General features: G+C 37.9%; 2 protein-coding genes across 3 annotated transcripts in view; both read left to right on the top strand.

Moving 5' to 3' along the window:
• Window positions 1-5,621, top strand: part of LOC138021567 (DNA topoisomerase 1-like) — an 18,994-nt gene extending 13,373 nt beyond the window's left edge. The window contains exons 16-20 of the mRNA XM_068868468.1: window positions 1-30; window positions 1,052-1,102; window positions 1,437-1,531; window positions 3,452-3,601; window positions 4,077-5,621. The exon at window positions 1-30 is cut by the window's left edge and continues 162 nt beyond it. Of these exons, the coding sequence (XP_068724569.1) occupies window positions 1-30; window positions 1,052-1,102; window positions 1,437-1,531; window positions 3,452-3,601; window positions 4,077-4,179 (429 nt within the window). The 3' untranslated portion in view covers window positions 4,180-5,621. The remainder of the gene's footprint in view (window positions 31-1,051; window positions 1,103-1,436; window positions 1,532-3,451; window positions 3,602-4,076) is intronic.
• Window positions 5,622-6,530: 909 nt separating this feature from the next.
• LOC138021908 (protein broad-minded-like) overlaps window positions 6,531-20,000 on the top strand; it is a 37,649-nt gene continuing 24,179 nt past the window's right edge. For both annotated transcript variants that reach the window (XM_068868932.1, XM_068868933.1), the window contains exons 1-14: window positions 6,531-6,748; window positions 8,362-8,508; window positions 9,831-9,888; window positions 10,929-11,075; window positions 11,546-11,623; window positions 12,735-12,860; window positions 13,719-13,797; window positions 15,629-15,732; window positions 17,115-17,176; window positions 17,568-17,712; window positions 18,270-18,326; window positions 18,424-18,517; window positions 19,010-19,150; window positions 19,677-19,757. In XM_068868932.1, coding sequence (XP_068725033.1) covers window positions 6,594-6,748; window positions 8,362-8,508; window positions 9,831-9,888; window positions 10,929-11,075; window positions 11,546-11,623; window positions 12,735-12,860; window positions 13,719-13,797; window positions 15,629-15,732; window positions 17,115-17,176; window positions 17,568-17,712; window positions 18,270-18,326; window positions 18,424-18,517; window positions 19,010-19,150; window positions 19,677-19,757 — 1,474 coding nt within the window. In that variant the 5' untranslated portion in view covers window positions 6,531-6,593. The remainder of the gene's footprint in view (window positions 6,749-8,361; window positions 8,509-9,830; window positions 9,889-10,928; window positions 11,076-11,545; window positions 11,624-12,734; window positions 12,861-13,718; window positions 13,798-15,628; window positions 15,733-17,114; window positions 17,177-17,567; window positions 17,713-18,269; window positions 18,327-18,423; window positions 18,518-19,009; window positions 19,151-19,676; window positions 19,758-20,000) is intronic.

Here is a 20,000-nt window from a genome sequence, read left to right on the forward strand (position 1 = left end):
CGAGCGGTGGCTATTCTCTGTAACCATCAGGTGCGGTTCATTATCATAAAGCCCTGAACTCTCAACATGTTGGCACAATATCATCCAAAAATGCCGTGCGCAACGTGTTCAAATCGTTTTCACGTCATGTTGGCCAGTTTTGCTTGATGATAATACTTGCTGTCTGAGATTTGAAATCAGTTTATTTCTTCAACCGTACGTTGGCCAACACTTCTTTTGATCTCGTGATCGGTGAAGCGCGCTGGAACATTTTTCGTTTGCTTGCATTAGTCCCGCAATATTGTTATACTTGCGCTTGCGCACTGACTGCCTGGAATCCAAAGGTTCGTAAAGGTGCAGGCACTGGGTTAATACCGCTCCCAGATTATATTACAATTTTACTCGTCAAAAAACATTGCTGTCATATCCGCAGTGCTAAGATGTGGGTTTCGTATTTCGTCCATCACATTATTATTGACTGCGATTGTTGGCAGAACACTGTTGGTCAACCCCCCAACAATGTTGGATTAATAATGCTGCCCAACCTGTTACGTTCATTTACGCGGACTGAAAAAATTATTCCGGCGGTCTGCACTTCTCCTTTTCGAAAAATTACCTCTACGTCGCACGAGGTGTGATCTTGCGGGAAAAGCCTGGAATTAAGAAAATGGACGCGATGTTTAGACCTACATCAAGGATTGCAAAAACCAAAACTGAAATAAAAAACGGAACGTGTTGGCTGTAAAATATGAAATAGAAATGCGAGTGCAATTAACTAAACCCTTTGACTCCCTGGAGTGATTGCTCCGTAAATTCTCATCACAATTTCAATGAAATATTAGTCAGACAGGTATTGAGAATGAAGAATACCATCAGCTCAAGAAATAACAAACAAATTCTCATGACTACCCAAGAAAGAAATCTATGGCCCTAGATAGGAGAATGAACGTTTCTATCATAGGAATGGAAGGGTTAAAACCGCAATGAAAGAAAACGACGTACGTCTAATGTTAATGGCTTTCTTGTTCATTAAACCTCTAAACTGGTTCATATTCATTCTTTCTCTTTCCAGCGTTCAGTGCCGAAGTCTTTTGACCAATCGATGACAAATCTTCAAAACAAGGTGAGTGATAATTGAAGCTCTTTGAAAGATGGAAAATACGTTGTCAGGGATATTGCATATCCCATTTAATGTTCCATGTCAATTTATTGTATAATATTGAGGCCCGTCCGAAGCGCGTGGGACACTCTACGAAGTGTTATTTGAGATGAAATTGTACGTCTCTTGTCTATTCAGAATCTATTAACATTGTTTAATCATGATAAGGTTTATAAACATTTGCGTTACATGTATTTGCATCAAGAACTGGACGCCGATATGTTTCTTGCGTGTTTCAGAGAAAATACTCATTATACGGCAAGAACTGTGTTTTTGATGCTTTTATGGCCTGTTGTAGATCGGAGAGAAGAAGAAAGCAATAAAGGAAGCCAAGAAAGAAGTCAAGGCGCTTAAAACTCAAGTAAAAGAGAGCAAGGACGAAAAAACAAGAAAGTAAGTTATTATAGAAAGACGCGGCGCAGAGAAACTATTTGTTTATTGTAAGCATTTTCTACTTATTTTTAGCAATAAGGTAAACATGAGGGTAATTGCAACTGTTTATTTTTACTTGAGGTTCGAAATCTAGTTGTCTCTATTCCCATACGGGAGTGATGAAAATCAGTGTGCATCTAATGCCTTGCATTTCAGAACATATCTTGAAAGTGTTACTATGATCAAAGAAACACTTCGTTTTTTTTCTTCAGAAATTGCAGGTGTGTTTGCTAAACACCTGACTGGCAAAATTGAAAGGTCTGCTTTTTATCCAAAGGCTGTTTACTTTGAGTGTACGTTTTGGATTTCACGGTCCGCCATTACTCACGTTCAAAACTGATCTTTTGGACCTCAGAGGGTTGGATTTAGGAAAAAGTGACGTCATTTACTCATTAGCTTAAATTTTCAGTGTTTAAATGCATCTTATTATATATGCAAAACACGAATTCAAAAGTCTGAAAGCCCGAAACTCTCGTGCTGCACATTAATTCAGCCGCGTACACACGCATTGCATTCTTAAACTAGTGAGTCTTTGACTGCAGCTTTCATTGCGCTTGTGGATCAAACTAAAACAACTAATAGAGTGCTTTCACGTGACGTCACGGCGGCCATGTTTGTTTACCTAAACAATAGAACGGCGGCCATGTTAGTGTACCCAACTAATCCTCTGGGAATTGACCTCTATTACCATGCAAACGTTTTCCTTTGTTTCGGTGGAAAGCCAAGGTTACTGATCACGTGAGTGAAAACATTCTATAGAACGAACCAGATGATTTGGTTATATAATCTGATCGAAATCAGCCAATCACGACACCATTGCTGGGTAAGGCCCATCAACCCGTTCCGCCTCAGTGATTGGCTACAGCGAAGGTTGTCCCAGGTTACCCACCATGCCCCGTGCTGAAAAATGAGGTGTGATAGCCAGGGAAAGAAAAACAACAACCAAAATGGCGGCTAAGAAAGAAAGAGCTTCAGTGATCCAAAGAGTTGTATCACAAATTATGGAAAGAAAAGATCGAGACCACCACGACAACTTAATAGGCCATTTCCGAGTTCATGTCTGCCTCCTCTTCAAAGCGAGTCTAAGTGCGAAGTTTTTGTGATGGTAATTAGTTCTACTTTACATATGAATGAAAACTAATTTTCATAACAAAAACTTCGCACTTAGACTCGCGTTGAAGAGGAGGCAGACATGAACTCGGAAATGGCCTATTGCCAGCTTAAACCAACTAATATTGAATTTGGAGGCTGGCTCTGTTGCTGCAGCAGAGGACATTTTGACCCATTGAGAAGCCACCGATGATAGCTAGCGAGTCTGATATCAATCTGAACTGACATGTTCATTTATTAATTTCCGCCGTTTATACCCAGTTAAGAACTGAATACCAAGTCAAATCAGAAGCTCTTTGTGACCAATTAGCAGCTGTTTTCGCTGTATTTTCAGCTCTGTACAGGCTGCCTGAACTAAAAGTCTGAAAGCCCGAAACTCCCGTGCTGCATTTTAAGTCAGCCGCGTACACACGCGTTGCATTCTTAAACTAGTGATCTTTGACGTCATTTCTCCTCGATCCAGCTCTCTAAGATTCTAAAGTTAGCAATGGCGGACTCTTAAATAGGAAAAGTCCACTTAAAACAAAGAGGCGTTCTTTTGAAATCAAGGCTTAAAACTTGGGTCACCTAATGTTTAGTTAACATAGTTTTGAAATCCAAAGAAAAAGAAGGATTGATTTTTTTATTGTACTCTGTAGCACTTCAACTGTATCGGTTTTTGTCCTATTTTTATGTTGGGTTCATAGGGTTCCTCGGGAAATATGCGTGACGCTTAATAACCCGAAAGTGCCCGTATTTACAAAGTGTTTTGACTATTTTATTTGCTTATAGACAACTTGAGAAGAAAAAGGCGCAAGCGCAAAGACTGGAAGACCAACTTTTTAAGCTGGAGGTAACGGCCACAGACAAAGAAGAAAATAAAGAGATTGCACTCGGCACCTCCAAGTTAAATTATTTGGATCCACGAATCACAGTGGCTTGGTAAGCGATCTTCTAATCTTGCTACATAGCTTGGAGTTGAAAATTCATAGAACGTAATTACGGTTTCAGATAACCGAGGGAGCATTTTGAGGAGAAAGAGGTGAATAATCGACTGTGCCGTCGTCTTAGATGGTGAAAGTTACAAACGGATGGGACGAACAAAAAGTTTGTTGCAGAGTTTCGTTTCCATCAGATGCGCAGTGGGGAGAGCGCTAGCCTCCCACCATTCTAGCCCGAGTTTGACTCCCAGACTCTGCGTCATGTGTGGGTTGAATTTGTGGGCTCTCTCTGCTCTGCTCCGAGAGATTGTTCTCCGGGTACTCCGCTTTTCTCCTCTCCTCAAAAATCAATGTTTGATTTGATTTTAGTTAAATTGATTTGATTTCGATCTACCGTGTCCCCGAACAGTTCCCCAGCACTAGAAGACTCGACACTTAAATAGAGTTAATTACCATAATTTTCATTTGTTTTTAAGGTGCAAGAAACACGAGGTGCCTTTAGAAAAGGTCTACAACAAGACACAGAGGGAGAAGTTTGCATGGGCTATCGACATGGCGGAAAAGGACTTTGAATTTTGATCTCGGCTTAGTCTGTTTAATTAACTTAAACGATTAATTTTAGTAACGCTAGGCTTTCATCTATCTACTGTTCAATTTAATTTAAATTACGGTCTTTATTATTTCTACAATGAATTTAATCACTAGACGATTCGAGGTTTTATTTACCAAGAGTGGGCTGGAGAAAACAAAATGGGAAACACAAAATGGGACGGGAAACCTTTAAGGCTGGAACTTCGTAAAAATGTTCCATTTGTACATTGTCATGAACATAATTGATTAATTATTTATTGCGAAATCGCATCTGTTTTTACGGTAGAAAGCTGGTTGGAAAAAGTCAACTTTATTTTACTTTCCTTAGCTTTAAGCCCTTGATTTCTAGAATGAGTTGCCTTTGATTTTAAAACAATCTGTCTACTCCTGCGTTTTCAAAGATTATTTAGCTTTGAATAGTTTTTTTATATAAACTGTATTGTAAGCCCTGTGAGTGGCTGGCGATTGACCATTTTACAGTTGAGTGCCTGTCGTTTGCCCAATGAATGGGAGGACGCCTGCAGGTGACCTCAGTGCTCGAACATACACACAGCAATTGGATGAAAATCTTGCTGCCGTAGACTTGCAAAGAAAAAACCAAACGTGCTTTCCGCGACTTTTTACCTCGAGATCGCAATGGTTTCTAACATTTTACGAATTCGGCACAACTTTACCTCTACCGAAATCAGCATCCAGTTGCTGCCATAAGAATCACTTGTTTAGCGAGCTTTAAGACCTCGCTGCTTTTATTTGGTCAGTTATGCTTTTCTTTAACTTCTCATGCCAACAAATAGACCATATTCGTATTCTCAGTATTGGACTGGAACTAGCTTGCAGTGGAGGCTAATGCGGGGGAATATATTAAGAAGTATTTGCATTTGAAAAGGTTCCCCCTCATTAGCCTCCATTGCAAGCTAGTTCCAGTCCAATACTGAGAATACGAATATGGTCTATTTGTATGAACGTAATAAAAACGGCGAGGTCTTGATGAAAACGAGGTCTACTGGGGGCTTCCTTTTATTGAAATACATCAATACTGACTTAGCCCATAGGAATTTTTTTCAAACTCTGTTGGGGCAAGTAAAACAAATTCGTCCGAATAGATTAAATTCCCACCTTACGTTCTTGCTCTGGTCAGTGCAAAATTGGTTGTCTTGTGGATGAGGTGCTTCTTCGGAGTAGAAAGGTTAACCTCAAGTATAGACCTCAATTCTCTTGAAACAAAAATGTGCGCTTATCTGTTTACTTGTTGTCCAACTTTAGTTTTAGAAAGGAGAAATTTTTATGTAGATGCAATTTTTTGTCATTCTAAATAGAAGTTTTAATAAATCTCAATTCTTAGCCATTTTGAAGTAGCGCATTGTAGAGCATACACGAAGGCTGCTCAATAAAGAACTGTTGGGCCTAATTGGCCAGACTTAGCAAATTTCCTTGCGCTTATATGCTGTTTCGTTTTCACACGACGCAAGCGAACGCAAGTATAAGCCCAAACACAAGGAAAAGGAAGAATTTTAATCTTTGTGTTTGTGCTTGCGTTGACCCCGTTTGCACGGTGAAATAAGCTCTATTGTGCTTTCGCTTGTGCTTCCGTAGCTAGTGAAAAGTATCAGTCAACGCCTTTTGTCCTCTTCATCCATTATGTGCAGACTGATGAAGAACTTGCCCTGTCGTATTTTAAAGATCACATCCTTCGAAAGTTACAAATGAAAATATCCTGAAAACGCCTTGTGGACACAATTTTTCATCTTTTCCTTTTCTGAAAAGTACGCGCATTCAAAGATTCCGATATGGAGCTCAATAAGATCGCATAAGGGGTTTTCAGCATCTGTAAGTGTTGGAAAGAATTCTTATTTCATTTGCTCAGTAGGTTCACCGCGGTGTGAATCATGGGAAGAAGTCAACGTGGCTTCCCCAGTACATTTTCTTTGAAAACCTTGTCTCGTCCACTGATCAACACCAAGATGGCTTTTACTTTTTGATTGCTAATCATGAACAAGAAGATTAAACCGATCTTAACAACTTGGTAAGGGAAGCCGATGTCGTTAAACACGTTTGAGACCATTATTAAGTTTGAAGCCAGCTGCGCAGGCCAGGCTGTGCAACTCGAACTTGACTAGTTCATACTTCCTCCTGCAGCCTTTCATTGAACTTGTGGATCGAACCAAGACAACTAATAGAACTAGAGAATTTGTTTGTATTATGTGATCCAAATCAACCAATCACAACACCAACGCGGGGAAGTCTCACCAACCCATTCCGCTTCAGTGATAGATTATCCCAGGTTGCCCACCATGCTCCGTGCGGAAAAATGAGGTGTGATAGCCTGGTGACGAAAAACAACAACCAAAATGGCGGCTAAGAAAGAAAGAGCTTCAGTGATCCAAAGAGCTGTATCATAAATTATGGAAAGAAAAGATCCAGACCATCACGACAACTTCTTTGCCAGCTTAAACCAACTAATATTGAGTTTGGAGCCTGCCATAAAGGAGGCTGGCTCTGTTGCTGCAGCAGAGGATATTTTGACCCATTTGGAAGCCACCGATGAGAATTTTCATAAGTGAGTTTTCATACTATAGCTAACGAGTCTGATCTTTTTCTAGATGGTAAGCTTTAACTGTGTAGTGAGTAATATCAATCTGAACTGACATGTTCAGAACTGAATACCTTCAAATTAAATTAGAAGTTCTTCGTGACGAATTAGCAGCTGTTTTCGCTGTATTTTCAGGCTGCCTGAACTAGTTCATTTATGGCTAAACTGGAAAAAAAGTTTGCCACTTATTTGCATTTTCCTTAATAAGAATCGCTTCTATTAGAATATAACTATTTAATGTAAAAAAACAATATTAACAGACTTAAGCAATATTAAACGTGTAAGACCCAGAAAAGATGAAATGATATGACATCGATGACTCCCACCCAAGTTATTCACTTGTGTGAATTAACACACCATGTTGCAAATGGATACACAGAAAGGGAGCAACTACAGAATACAGGGCCACTTTCGAGAATACTAATGTATTTTTTCGAAAGTTAAAGCCTTGGTTATTTAACAAAGTACATAACATGCAATTTTAATCTTGCTTAAATTACAATCTCACAACTGTGGAGCCGACAAGCAACCTGACTAGAATAAATTGAAATCAACTGTTGAGCCAAACAAGGCACTAAAATACAGGCATCCAAAGCAAAAAGCAAATGAGCTGGCTTGTCCGTAGAGTTTTGACTGCTGAGTCAAACAAGCCACCAAGCATACAGGCCTAAAATGCAAAGAGCAAACGAGCCGGCTCATCAGAATAGGCCTGAAAATGAGCTGGCTCGTCAGAATAGTCTTGACTGCCAAGCCAAACAAGCTGGCTCATCAGTCAAACGTGGCCCACGGCCAGTGTATTCTGTAGCTTAGCCACAGGAAGTCTCTCATAATAATTATGGTTATCTTTCCTTACTATTTAATTACTGCCTATTTGTAACAATTTACCAGTTAATTGTATCAGCAGCATCATCTCCCACTAAGTCATCAACAGTTTCCATAGCAACAAGAGATCTGATTATAATAAATCAGATCCATCTTTGCAATATTCTGTCAATGATGTCTCAGGAAGAAGGATAATTTACCCTTTTTTAATAAAAAACAAAATTTTAGTTTCATATTAGGAACTATGGTACTGCGTTGGTAGGAGATTGAAACAGAAATTGATTTTATCAAACGAGTTGATAAAGGTTGAGTAACCACCATGAAAGATTTGGAAAGCTGACGTTTCGAGCATTGGCCCTTCGTCAGAGCAAATGTTCGTTCTTTGCTCCGACGGAGGGCTAACGCTAGAAACGTCAGCTTTCCAAATCTTTCACGGTGGTTATTCAACCTTTATCAACTCGTTTGATAAAATCAATTCCTTTTTTAATAACATTACCGGTAGTTATGTTTAATCCATTGACCTCTGGGAGTGAGGCTTAACAGATTTTACTCATCTGGGGCATTTGAGGTGTCAATGGGTTAAACAAAAAATATGTTAAAAAAATTCCTTGTTGAGGAATTAAAAAAACAAAAAATAGTTCTGGTAGTGTTAAAAATTAAGAAATTTGAGAAAGACACATGGTTTGTTCATGCCTTGAAAGGTGTCTTGTAGTGGGCATACATATGGTGCTTTACTTGATAATTATGTATTCTATAAGGTATGACTTTGTGCGGCAGCTGAGAAGCCGTATTGACACTGCACTCACACCACTGATTGACAAGAAGTTAGAGCGGCTGGCTGGAAGGGAAGGAGATCGGAACAGTTCTATACCAGCTATAACTGAAGAGATCATAGCTTCTTCTGAGTAAGTTAGTTGGGATGCTAAGGGGAAAAAGCATTATTGGTGACTGTCTTTTCAAAACGCAGTGTAGGAGCCATTTTTTTCATCAAGTTATTGATTTTTAGCATGTCATTTGCTCAGGTTGTTGAAACATTTGTCACCAAAAACATTCTGAGGTCGAATTACCTGGAAGATGAAATTCCATGTGTTATCTTAGGTCAAACCCATTATCAATCTTCATATTAATGGTAACACTGATAGCATGTTTAAAGTGTGACTCCTCATTAATTCATGTTTTTAGAATATTAGATTTTAGTACATTTTCAGCTCCGACTATTGCATTTCTAGCTTTTTGATTGGCTAAAAAACTCCGACTATGAGCCAATAGTCGAAGTTTTACGTCATATGGAAAATAGTGCGCCAAGATTTTTTTTTTTTTTTTTTTTTTTTTTCTGTCACGTGTTGGATCTATTTTTTTTTTTTTTTTTTTGTAGTCCAACTTTTTTTTTTTTTTTTTGTGCGCCAAGATGCTCTTTCCGGACGCTTTGTAAAATTGTGGAAATAAAAATCGGCGGCAAAACCCGGTTTGAGAATTTACTAAGACAATTATTTCATTCGCCCTTGTTGGATATGAAGTGATTATAACCATTATTATTTTATCACTTCATATCCAACTCGGGCTCATGGAATAATTGTTATAGATCTCTAATTGGAGTGATATTATCTTAGCTAGCAAATCTGGGAGTGAATTCATCAATAAAAAAATATTGCAGTTATTGTAGACTCCAGAAACTCTTGATTAGCAAAAATTTAATAGCTAGGTTGCGTCTATTGGCAAGTTTTTTTCTTTGTTTCCTTAGTTATTGTTTTCATGATCAGTTTCTTGTTTAAGTTTCGTGGTTTTCTCTTTTTCTAAAAGTATGTGATCCTTTCTTCTACAGTGTACGTTAGATATATGTTTCTCAAGTTCATAAAACATGGAAGATGTGCCAAGAATAAATAATTTATGCCATTCATTTAAAAACAATCAAATACAGGTTTTTTTTTATCGTAACACATTTAAGTGTTGCTACTTTGGTGTTTTAAGGTCATAATTATTTTAACTGACCTTTGCAAAAACAGCAATTATAAACCAGTATTATAGCATTTAATTTAGAGTTCTTGAATTTTGGTAAGTACCTAATTGCAAGTGCAATTAATGTTCAGTACTTTTAAGAGTTGATTTAAAGAATACATGTGTAGAAATTTTATATTCCTTGCTCTGGAGTATGCCCAATAAAAAATTATTAGAATAATTGTTATTGCTACTTAAGGAAGCCTTATTTTAGTATTGGTTCTGTACTCAGGTTTGTAAATCTTCAGCAATCGATATTAGCTGATACAAAGGATGCTGTAAATGCTCTGGTATGATAAACATTTTTTTTACATTATTTACATTATTTATGAGAAATACATACATTAGGAGGCAGTGGTTAGGGTGCTTCCCTTGAGTTCGGGAGATTCCAGGTTTAAGACCTGTTCTGACCACTGGTTAAATATGATCCTTGTAGTCCCTGGTTCAATTTCTTGGTTGCACTGTCTTGGAAATAGCTTACTGGTTTGCCTCTGGTAAGCAGGGATTCTTAGCAGTCTGTTTGTGTTGTTCTGTTCATTTCATTGGGTCAGAAAAGCCCCAAAACCATATAGGGAAGCGCTCATGAAAAAAAGGTATCCATGCACAATGTGACTTTGTATAATAATGATCCAAAACTACCGGTACATATGAATCAAGGGAAAAGTAGTATTCTGTAAATCTTGATGATTCTTTAATTTGGATTCAGGATACAAGTAATTGACATGCATGTCTGTTATTTGCAGAAAACTGATTATTGTAACAATTTTCCTGTTACCAGTACTGACCCTGTCCTTCACAGGTTTATGAAACAGAGTTTACTCTCTTTGCGGTGACATACCGGTACATGTATCCAGTCCTGATATATAGCATCTTCCAGGGGATAAGTGCCATCAAGTCTCACTGATATTATTGAGTTATCCAGGAGACTAATTAATGCATTGAATTAAACATTATCAGCTCTGATCTTTACACATCTTGGCTGTGTTGGTCAGTTCTCTACAATGGCACTGCTGTCTCTTATTAATCTGTTGAGTGTGATCTTCAAGGATGACCAGGGTTTGTCTGTGCTGAGCCAATCTTGATTCATCTCCACATAGCTCCAAAAATACATAATTTTACAAACTATTAGTGTACAATAATAGAGAAAGGAGAACCAAAGATATATGAACTACTTCTTATCTGTGAGGATGGACAAGGAAGGTTAATAATTATGGCTTTGAAGGGTCCAGAGAATGAAAGCCCAGATCTATATAACATACATTATAGAACATAAAGTACAAACAAACGTGAGATGGACATTGACTATTCCCTAGTTTATCTGGTTTTCCAGATCCAGAGTTATTCTCAGAATCCTCGACTACGTTTATCCGACTACGAACTCACAGAAAACAGAGGGCGACTACAGGGGATGCCACCATTCAGGCTTTCAGTGGATTCTAGTGATGAAGATTCATCCATGTCATCTTCATTTGGCCAGGTAGTATCCAGTTCACAACATTGCTTTGGTGCAGGAGGAAAAAAAATTAAGAGGGCACGACTGTGACTGATTACCGTAAACCAAGCAAAAACTGTATTCCTGTTTATTTGTGTCAAATTTGAAGAATGACTTAATACAAGAAAAAAGAAATGAAGTGAATGATAATTATTATAATTTTATTAGAAGCTTGCTTGCATATGCACTACACAATTCAGTTCAGTTTATTTGCACTTAGGCCATAAATTGGACTGGAAAAAAATATTGGCTCTAAATTATTGTAATAAATTAAATAAAATGAATATTATTAAGGTTTGAATAAAATATTTGTACTTTTAGTTTCTTGGTAACACAAATTTAATTTTGTTGGTACACGTGCAGATTTGAATGTAGTGCACAATTTTGCCACTTGTATGGTTTTCACGGTGTATTATGTTAGTGTGCATGTATGACTTGCTTCTTTGTTCTTTCAGGCTGGCTACATGTTTAACATGTCACCTGAGAAGTTTGGTGAGATTGCTGAAGATCTGGATCCTGTCAAACCATTAAATGTAAAGTTAACAAATTCAGTGTGGTTCAGTGTTGTCTGACGTACTCTTATCAACAACGATATTTGTCATCACACATGTTTGGCTGAGTGAGTCCACAACAAGTTTTGACCACTGTGATGACGAATATAATTATTATAGTAGTTGTCAATAAGAGTACAGAAAATGCTGATGCACATTCGATTTGTTTTTTGCCATAATATTGAAATGTCAAAGATTTTTTTTTCTCAGAACATGACCAGGATAGTTACACAAAGAAAGAGCAAGCGTTGTCCATAACTTTCTCGCATTCTGGTTGGTTTATTTCCCAAAATGAGCGTTTCTGATTGGCTATACAATTGCATGACACTTTGACGCAAGCATGACTTGAGCAGTGTTGTCTGGACTTCTTATAGACAATGGCAAATTAGCCAATCAGATTGCGAGATTACAAGCAATAAATTGTGGTAATTTTTAAGTTATTGGGTGGAGAATATGCCTCAGGCCGAAATTTGGGTTTTCCTGAAAAAATGTGTTTGAATTTAGCTCATTTCTCGCTTGTTATTTACAGGTCTCAAGTAACTTGTCAAGAAACAAGAAACAAAAGCATTTTCATGCTTTAATTTACATGTATGACAAACAGCAGTCTACTGTCTGTCATTTCCCATAAATGCAATGCCAAATCTCTCTCATCTTATCTCAGGTATTGATGAAGAGACAAGTGAATCAGATAACTTTTTTTTCTGAATAGTCTGAAAGAAGTTGACAATGTTTCTGAGAGGAAAATAATATTATTGCTGCAGCAGCCTGTTGTTTGTCGTACCAGAGGTCTGAGCTATGAACATACCGGTACTTCTGATCAATACTTTGGATGCCAGAAGCTATTTTTCATGTAATTATTGTTTCGCAAAGCTCTAGCCCTATATCGTAATGCAGTCACTGTGACTTCTTATTGTCTTTGTCTTTTTGCTGTATCTTAAATTAATGCTTGGAATCTTTAAGTTCATTAAAACGCTAGAAAAAGCCTAAACCCTTAGACTCCCAAGTTTTTCAAGTTGCATTTAACACTTTTTCATTATCCCCTGGCCAGTGTTTACGTGTACTTCCAGGCTCATCTCTTTTGTTCTTGTCACAGGTGCGTATTAAAGCCTTGAACACATTGTACCAGTTCCCTTTGTCTGATGAACTAACAAGCAACAATTCCGAGGGCATTAGAAAAGGCCTGTTGGCTGCACTAGCAGATGATGATGAGCAGCTTTCAGTAAGCTATGTCATGTAAAACCTCTTGTTCCTTAAAAGTGTCCTTCACCTTATATAAGTAACTTTTCCACTACATTACAAGTACTTATTATTCCACTATTATGCCATTTTACCATATTTGGTCAAGAGAACGCGCAAAATATGAGACGGTAATGTACATAGCAAATACGGACGGAACGGGAGTTTTTCAATGAAAGGAATTGTCAACACGATGCAAAGACTGAGAATTTACTAGGGAATTTGGTTTATCGCTTGTCACTCGTCGTTTCATTTATCCTGTCCCATAAGGACATTTGGCTAGCTTTTGTGCCCTTACCAAAATAAATTTGAAGCAAAATAACACACTTTTGTAGTGGAATAATAAATCTCTTATTCGATGGTTTAACACATAATACTCATGGACATAATTGCTCATTGCTCATATTTTTCCAAGCTCACAGAGGATACGCTGGAAATAATTGAATGGATAACAGTAGAAATGGCAGTTGGAAGTGTGCTGTTTGGAATAACCTGACTGTTAATCCTTTGGCTCCTAGGAGTGCACCATAGTCTACTTATTTTCACTTCACTTCCCTCAATGGAAGAAAGCTTGTAGATGATTGAAGGGGTTGTTTCCTCTTCTGTTGCTGGGCTCACAATGAACAATTTTGCTGCTTACAATAATTATTGATGATTATTATTAAGATTGTGTAGTCTAAGCTTACACGTACACTACATGTAACTTGGTTCATAAGAAACACAAATCCTCCTACAACTTGCTGCCATAGACAGTCTTACGAGGCTACATGTACCGGTAAGCTGCATGTAGTATCCATAAGAAGTGATAATTTGCATGAGGGCCTTTTGTTTTTTCTTCTAGGACAAGAGCCTTAAATTTCATGCAAAAATGTTCATGGCCTCGTCTGCTCATGTAACTAAAGAGATATACACTTGCTTATGTAAGGTGACAATGAATAATTTATTAATGTATTTTGTGGAAGTTCTTTAATAGAACAGGGATGGCGGAGCCTATTTTCAAGTGGGGGGGGGGGGTGGGGGGCTTCAAAGCGAGCGCTTGAGGCATGAGTTTGTATAGAGGCTCAGAAATGGTATTAATTTTTCAGCATTCACCCCATAATAATTACCAGTATATGATTGTCTTCCTTGGAAAAAATCAACCTGTTTTATTAATTAGGTACTTGTTTCATTTTGCTTTTGCAGCAATATTCTTGAGGTTTTCTGAATTTGATACATATTTCTCAGCCTTCCATGATATTATATCCTTGCCTTAGTTCACCAACCTGTGCTTTTACACATGTTAAAAAATATGTAAACATGAAAAGTTTCCGACAGGTTTTGTACGAGGTCATAGCTATGTAACTTCTTGTCGCTAAATAAAGAAAGGCCTATTAGATGGATACCCGCTTGCAGATCCTTGATACTTGATTAATTAAATCTTGTTTGGGTACATTCAAAGATAATTTCTCTTCATTTAGATCTCTACAAAGCACTCTATATTGGTGTTGTGACCCAACATCAAACTTTGAATGTACTTAGCTGAAAACATTGCAAAACGTTACCACTACGGCACACAGTGACATGCGTGTCCTGTGTGATTCCCTCGGGCCAGTCTCCAGCTCACACCAAGCTAATTCAACCTCATTTCACAATAATCTGAGGTGAATTGGACTTCCTTTGTTTTATTTTCCTCCTTCCTTATTTCTTCATCTATTATTCTCATATTTGTAATTCGTGTTTACAACTTACCGGTAATGCGCATCTGATCATAGTCATGTTAAGATGGGCACTAGAAATGAATAAATTATTATTATTATTATTATTATTATTATTATTATTATTATCATAATGTACCTTACACTAAAACAAAAATGTGTCATTCCTGCAAAAAGTGGGAGGCTAAGCCCCCCCGGCTTCCCCCTGCTCTGCCGTCCCTATAGAAACCTTTCATGATCACTCCTTAGTGTGACAATAGTAAATGTAAATAAGCTACTGTAGCTATAGCAAATTGTAGTGGTAAATGAGGCAGCACCAAAATCCTGGAATCTCTGGCTTTTGCTTAATATACTTAAGTTTGTCAAATGAAGAGGTTCGTTTTCAAAAAGGACTTTTGGTGCTGGGTTGGCAGCATAAGAAACTGGAAGTTTTTATTTTATCAAACAAGTTGATAAGATAAATTAACCACCATAAGAGAGACTTGCAAGGTAACAAGCTAATTAATTAAGTGTTGGCCCTTTGTTAGAGCGAGTATAAAAGTTAGTTTGTCCAGTTAACATCCCTTTGCATGATAAAGATTTCAAAGTTACAATTAAGTATCATTAATCAACTTTTCAGTAGGTAACAGTACATTGTATAAAATTACAACCAGTTGCAAATTCCTGAGGCAGAAACAGCCTAATTATTTGTACATCAACAGGCAATAATATTATTGTGAATTTATTGCCTGTTGACATACCAATAATTAGTTCATTTAATCTTGGTTAAAAAACCCAACTTGTGTTAGTATGCACTCACTTGCCTATTTACAAGGCACCTGCAGTGGAATTGAATTCAAAACAACTCTTATAAATACTAGACAGAAATCCATCAAAGAGAGATTTGAATAGCAATCAAAATTAATGCAAATCTGGCATTCTAGTAAGTACTTAGCACCTGGAACCTGACATGGTGGAGATGAGAGGTTTCTCTTGCGTCTTAACAAATTTTTTATATTTCTTTCGATTTGCTGGTCAACAGCCTTGACCCTCGCATTTTCCTACTTGTTTTTTGTAGCTGAACACCTTTGTTGCTACTTCACTGATAATCATTTCCATCGAGTCAACTTAGAAAATGGCCTGGATGTATCAACCAGAGGCAGCATGAGATTACTGAAAAGGGTATGGCTTTATTACAAGTCAGCTAAATTTTAATCATGTGACTGGGCAGTGTTCCAGATAAAATAGGAGTTTCCAGTCGATAATTGAATAGAACTGTGTGGACACTGTGTAACCCAGTTTAATAAACTGTAATCATGTAACCTGCAAAACGTTGTTATAGCTTCAAAAACGTGTGGCATTCAGAATCAACGAATTTCACTTCCATTTCATTGCAGGCACTCCCTTCCTCTAATTTAATTATCAGTGGTCGTAATCTGGAACACTGTGCAGTTAAGGCTTTTCGACATCTCAGGAGTACAACTCTTGCATTCAGGGCTCAGCGAGACGCGGGCCAGGGCAGGGATTACTCCCCACTGCTTTCAGATATACTGCCAGCTTCTGCTTGTTCATTATTCTTTTCCACCTAATTTACCCATTCACCCATGAGGCTCCCTAGGACACACCCAGTTGATGAGTTAAAGTGTCTGGCATTGGACAGTTAAATCTGTAAAGTCTCACTCTCAGGAATTGATGGGTTAATACTGATTTAATTTGCCTGTCAACTTGCAATCTTATTGAAAGTCCTGGTGCCCAATACATTGTACTTGTAATTAATGTGAACCCATCAGGTGAAAAAAAAACATTGCTAACTTTAAATGAAGACTTGCAAACATCTTTTCTAATGCTTCTATTGTTGTTTTGATATGTGTAGGAAGGACAAATTGCTCAAGGATACATTTTAGTAGGAGCTTCAATTCCTTCGCAATTTTGAAACCACTTAAAACCTAGCAGTTCCTTTCGGAACGAGCTTGTTTTTTTTCAACAAGATCATTGCATTGTGAATCTTCTTGCAACAACCTACTCTTGAAGTGGCTAAATAGAAAGAGCACTAGCTCCCAGACCACGTCAAGCCAGAGCCTTATATCTTTTGCCTAAAAAGAAAAAAATAGGATAATGCAGTGAGAAGGATGACCGTGACAATAAGTATGGGTTATTGACCAAGCGTGAGGTCAAGATGACTGGATATTGGCCAAGTTCTTTTTTTGCGTGTTTATGGACCGAGACGAAGTCGAGGTCCATAAACACGCAAAAAAAGAACGAGGCCAATATCCAGTCATCTTGACCGAACAATCTTGGTCAATAAAGGATTTATTATATGACTTAAAACACCAAAAAATGATCTTTGATCTTGCGGGACCAAGCGAGAAATCCCGAGCGGGCAGTATTCGCTCCATCTTGCCCGCTCGGGTAGCCAATCAGAGCGCGCGATTTGGTTCATCTTGCCAGCTCACGGAGCTAGTCATATAATAATTATTATTATCACTATGTAAAGTGAAACATACAGTCATGTAGTTATCGATTTTGTTTCCATCTTAATATTATAGCATTTTGTTGCTTTGCAGTTCAGACTACTGAATGAATTTCAACATGAAGTTTCGTCATTTTGGATCAGATATCCTGAATGGTATGAAATATAATGTCACTTGTTAATTACACTGTAACAATTATTTGCCAAAGGCAAAGTGATCGTCTCGGTGATTATTCACCGATAATCACTGAGCCTGAGGCGAATAATTGTTTTAGTATAAATACACAGGTGATTATTTCAAAAAAGAGAAAAAAAACATTTCAACGCGAAATCATCTTCACTTACAGTGGCAAAACGACTACTGGCAGCCATTTTGTCCGTCGAGGTGATTATCGGCTGATAATCTGAGATAGCGAGCCAATGAGAGCGCGCGATTTTGTATAATCACCTGTGTATTTATACTAATGACATGTAGTTATTGGTTAGCTGTTGCTTTTCCTTAAAGTTACGAATTGTGGCCTTTACCAGTTGTTTTCTTCAACGTCAGGTTTCTAGAGTCTGTACTGGAAAGCACTTTTGATCTCCTGTCTGCCAGCCCTGGCCCTGGGTTTTCTTCTGGTTTGCAGTGTATGACTCCTCTTCATTTCCTGGCATTAGTCGACCCAAAGGCCACTTGGTTCAAAAAGTGGATGGTAAGATTAGTCATCAAGTCATCATCAAGTCACCAATCAAACATTTTTGTGGCTTGATTTCTAACATGAACTAAAAAGCAGGAAATTTTAGAACAATAATGTGGTTTAGTGGACAGCAATGTATTATATGACTTGCTAAAATTATTCACCAATGGTAGCTCACGTACCATATGAGAAATATAGTTTTTGCCAGTATTGATCAGTGTTCTGTGGACTATTTGGTGATATAATGTGTAATTAGCAATTATATTGGTCCAGTACTAACACTTGACAAAACAATATGATTTTTTTGCTGTAGGATTGTTAGCCAATGTGTGGCAAATATTGACCAGGGTTGGTTTTGATGTTGATTGGGTAGTGCTTTAATGTTCAGATAATGGCAGGGATTCACCTGTATTAGGCCAATTTTGGTTGGCGAGGATTAATATCTTTGTATGCATAGTACATATCTGATGTTCAGTGGTTGATTCAGCAATATTGTCAGTATTTTCTTTTAACTTTTCTTTCACCTTAAAATACGTAGTGGCCTCTTTAATAAGCAAATGTTTTTCTTGTAGCATGGAAACTACAGCAGGACAGTCGCAATAAAGGAACTCCAAAAACATCCCTCTTTGGTAAGGTTTTGGTTGATCTTGAAACAAAAAGATCTTCACTATTTTTCTTTCTACAGATTACGTGTACTTTTCATGTGATTTTCTATTTTTATTGTAGCTAGCAGAATCTATATGCCACTGCATGGACTTCTCAAGGACGTGTAAAACTCTCCAGTCCTTAGATGTGTTGGTACTCAATGAACGGTACAGTTGTGAGTGAATTATTTTTAGTTTTCAGTTCTTGCATTGCTATTGTTTGCAGTAGCTAGGGGACAAATGACAACTCAAATTGACTGGGAAAATCAAATAGGAGTATGTCAATATCATTCTACAATTTAAACAAATGATAAGCACTTAAAGACTGGTCCCGAGGGAAACAGTTAATTTTGTTTCCTTAGAATCTCAGATTCAGTGGAAACAAAATTAACTGTTTCCCGAGGGAGCATTCATTAAGTGATCTGTTATATAACACAAAAGAAAAAACGTGCAACGGCGGTCTTTGGTCAACATTCGCGGGTAACAACTTGCACTGTTACCCTCTGATGTCATAGAATCTGCAATGTTGCCCACTCAGAGACTTGGGGGAGGGGGGCGGGGACAGTTTTAGTGAGATTTCATGTCACCTCGAAGTAACCAAGGAGAGTGCGCGCTGTTTGGGAAAAAATCCCAGCTATATTACTGATTATCCACTCATTTTCCTTTAGACAGTAATTGCGAGGGGCTGTGTTACACTTCCCAAGACTTGGAGTATATCTACTTTGTTCACTCCCTCTGCCTTCTTGGCAGAGTGCTTCTGTACAGTGGTGGAAGGGCCTTATTTCCTGTGCTGATTCCTGATTTGGAAGGTAACAACATTAGAAATACTGCGGTGTGAAAGTTCCTCGAAAACGAAAGTTACCAGTACGTGTGGGACAATGTTAGCATCGGCAATGAGTGCGAGTAGGCGAACAACCAAAACTTGTGCTCGTTTTCGAAGTCGTGCTCTAGGTATTTAGGTAAGCGTGTGATACGAGTTCCAGTTTACAGAAAATACTATTATGGGATGAAATTAACATTTCGGTGCCAGTTTTGAATAAGTTGCTGGTGTTTCTACTTTTTCTGGTGGAAGTCCTTTACAGTAAACGGCGAAAAGCAATTTCCTTTTGACAAACTCGTACTTTCCCCGATAAAATCCGAGTGCTCCTTCGCGGGTGTCGAACCTACGACGACCCTCCAATCACTTGTTCGGAGCTCTAAGAGACTCGTGCGAGCTGCGCTATTAAACTGGTTGCTTTCCCCTGCATTTGAGTTTATTTGAATTGTATCCCGAAAAAATGTCACGGTTGACAAGTGAAGGCTCTCCTTTTATACCTTTACTTTTTGCCTCTTCAGAAAAAGTGACGATTTCCAATCTACTGGCTGCTTTGATCAGGATAATGTGTACAGCACTTCCAATGTCAAATGAATTTAATGGTGAGGATATCGTAATAACAATTATTATTATTATTATTATTATTATTATTATTATTATTATTATTATTATTATTGAAAACTGAACTACGGATATCATATTTCCAGCATTTTCATTGGCTCGCCGGACGCAGGCTATCACTTGATATACCTGCTGTACCTAATATGGTCAAGGAACGCGTCAGCAATAAAGCGAGCTCAAAACATTTTTGCAGCGCTGATAAAAAATGGCCGACAAAAGCCGTT

The sequence above is a fragment of the Montipora capricornis genome, chromosome 10 (genome assembly GCF_036669925.1).
Source record: "Montipora capricornis isolate CH-2021 chromosome 10, ASM3666992v2, whole genome shotgun sequence".
Taxonomy (NCBI): domain Eukaryota; kingdom Metazoa; phylum Cnidaria; class Anthozoa; order Scleractinia; family Acroporidae; genus Montipora; species Montipora capricornis.